Source organism: Capra hircus, chromosome 29, assembly GCF_001704415.2.
Source record: "Capra hircus breed San Clemente chromosome 29, ASM170441v1, whole genome shotgun sequence".
Classification (NCBI taxonomy): Eukaryota; Metazoa; Chordata; class Mammalia; order Artiodactyla; family Bovidae; genus Capra; species Capra hircus.
In genome coordinates, this window is record NC_030836.1 from 26198044 (window position 1) to 26199848 (window position 1805).

The following is a 1805-nucleotide window of genomic DNA, read 5'->3' on the forward strand; positions in this document are numbered from 1 at the left end:
CTAATGAGACATGATTAAAATTCATAGCCTCCCAGTCCTCTAATAATACAAGAATGTCTGGATTCCAAAGGAATGCGTACACAAGGAAAATATTAAAATCAAACCAGACTACACATGAGATAGATCTTACCTTAAATATTACTCAAGTTAGAGTTTTGGTATTGAGTGGAAGTAAATTGGAGGTTATACTCTACAGAAAGGATATTGAGTTCTGATACTCTGTATTAAGCTGGGCTTGCTTAAAATTTTTTTTCCATTCTCCCTTCCTTTTAGATATATACGGAAATACTTTTAACTGAGATTATGAGAAACAAAATATGTTCTCTGAACTCTTTCAAAGATTTAACGAGGGAGGAAATGTTTGGGGAAGAATGGCAGTTCTGGCAGGGAATCCAGGCAGCCCAAGAATAAGATTGATGTCAGTAGTTCCTCTAGTAATTATATTTCATTATAAACACAGGAAAATATGAAAGCAGACACGGCTTTAAAACTTGGTGAGGTTAAGTGGTAGATCCATTCAGAGCACATTTGATTTCAACATGCCTTGGAAGCTACGGAAGAGAATTAGTCCTGAGAAATGGAGACTCCAACTTTGTCCAGCAAAGCTTGAGCTTTTCTCAGTTTTTCCTCAGAGTGAAGCTTCTCTTGGGAAATGCATTCCTCAGAGCTGATTTAACATCCTGATTTCTCAGGCTGTAGATCAATGGGTTCAGCATGGGGGTTACATGGTTATTCAATATCTGGATTATAGCACCAAGTAAGGCACTGGGATTGGGCTGTAGATAGATGATGATGACTGGCCCATAAGCACAGAGAATTGCAGTCACGTGTGCACTGCAGGTGGAGAATGCTCGCTTCCTGCCCTCTGCTGAGCGAATTTTTGATATGGCAATCCCAATGCGGGTGTAGGAAACAAGAATGAGAAAAAAGCAAATGAGAGACAAAAGGCCAACATTTGTAAAACCTACTCTCTGGGCTAGAGATGTATCCCCACAGGCTAGAGGTAAGATGGCAGGTATGTCACAGAAGTAATAGCTCACCTTGTTAGAGCCACAGTAGGACAGCTGGAAGGTGAGGTATGTTAGGATAATGGCATGGATACAGCCACCCATCCAGGTCCCTGTGGCCAAGATGGTGCAGACTCTGTGATTCATTATGACCATGTATCTCAGAGGAAAGCATATGGCAACAAAGCGGTCATAGGCCATCACTGTGTATAGGAAACACTCAGTACATCCCAAGAAGTGGTAGAAGAAGAGCTGGGTAGCACAACCCTGAAAAGAGATACCTTGACTCAGCCCTGAAAGGTATGACAGCATCTTGGGAGCAGTTGTTGATGAGAAACCTAGGTCAAACACGGAGAGATTTGCCAAGAAAAAGTACATGGGTGTATGAAGCCGAGAGGAAGAGATGATAGCCAAAAGGATGAGCATGTTTCCCAAGACAGTGCACAAATATAATGATGAGAACAGGGAAAAAAGCACAGTCTCTAGGCCCTCTGTCTCAGGGATTCCCAGCAGGATGTATTCAGTCACCACTGTGTGATTTCTCATGTTTATGGGAGGATCAGCTCTTGGGTGTCTGTGAAAAGAAATCTGTGGTTAAAGCGAATACGTATGTGAATTGGCTGTGTTTAAGACAATGAAATGGAAATGGAGCAAATATTCTCAATGTAAACAGACTAGTGCTTCCCTTTAGAATTGCCTTGATTGGCCTGCTTCTCTCCATGCTGAATCTCTCTTTGCAGTGCAGTTTCTACTTGCAGTCTCACCAAGAAATTCTTACATGACAACTCTCCTATCTTC

The 1805-nt window shown here is 41.8% G+C and overlaps 1 protein-coding gene across 1 annotated transcript; it reads right to left on the bottom strand.

Moving 5' to 3' along the window:
• LOC102190940 (putative olfactory receptor 10D4) lies at positions 618 to 1553 on the bottom strand. The gene has a single exon (XM_005699687.2). It carries the CDS (start codon positions 1551 to 1553, stop codon positions 618 to 620), a length of 936 nt encoding a protein of 311 aa, XP_005699744.1.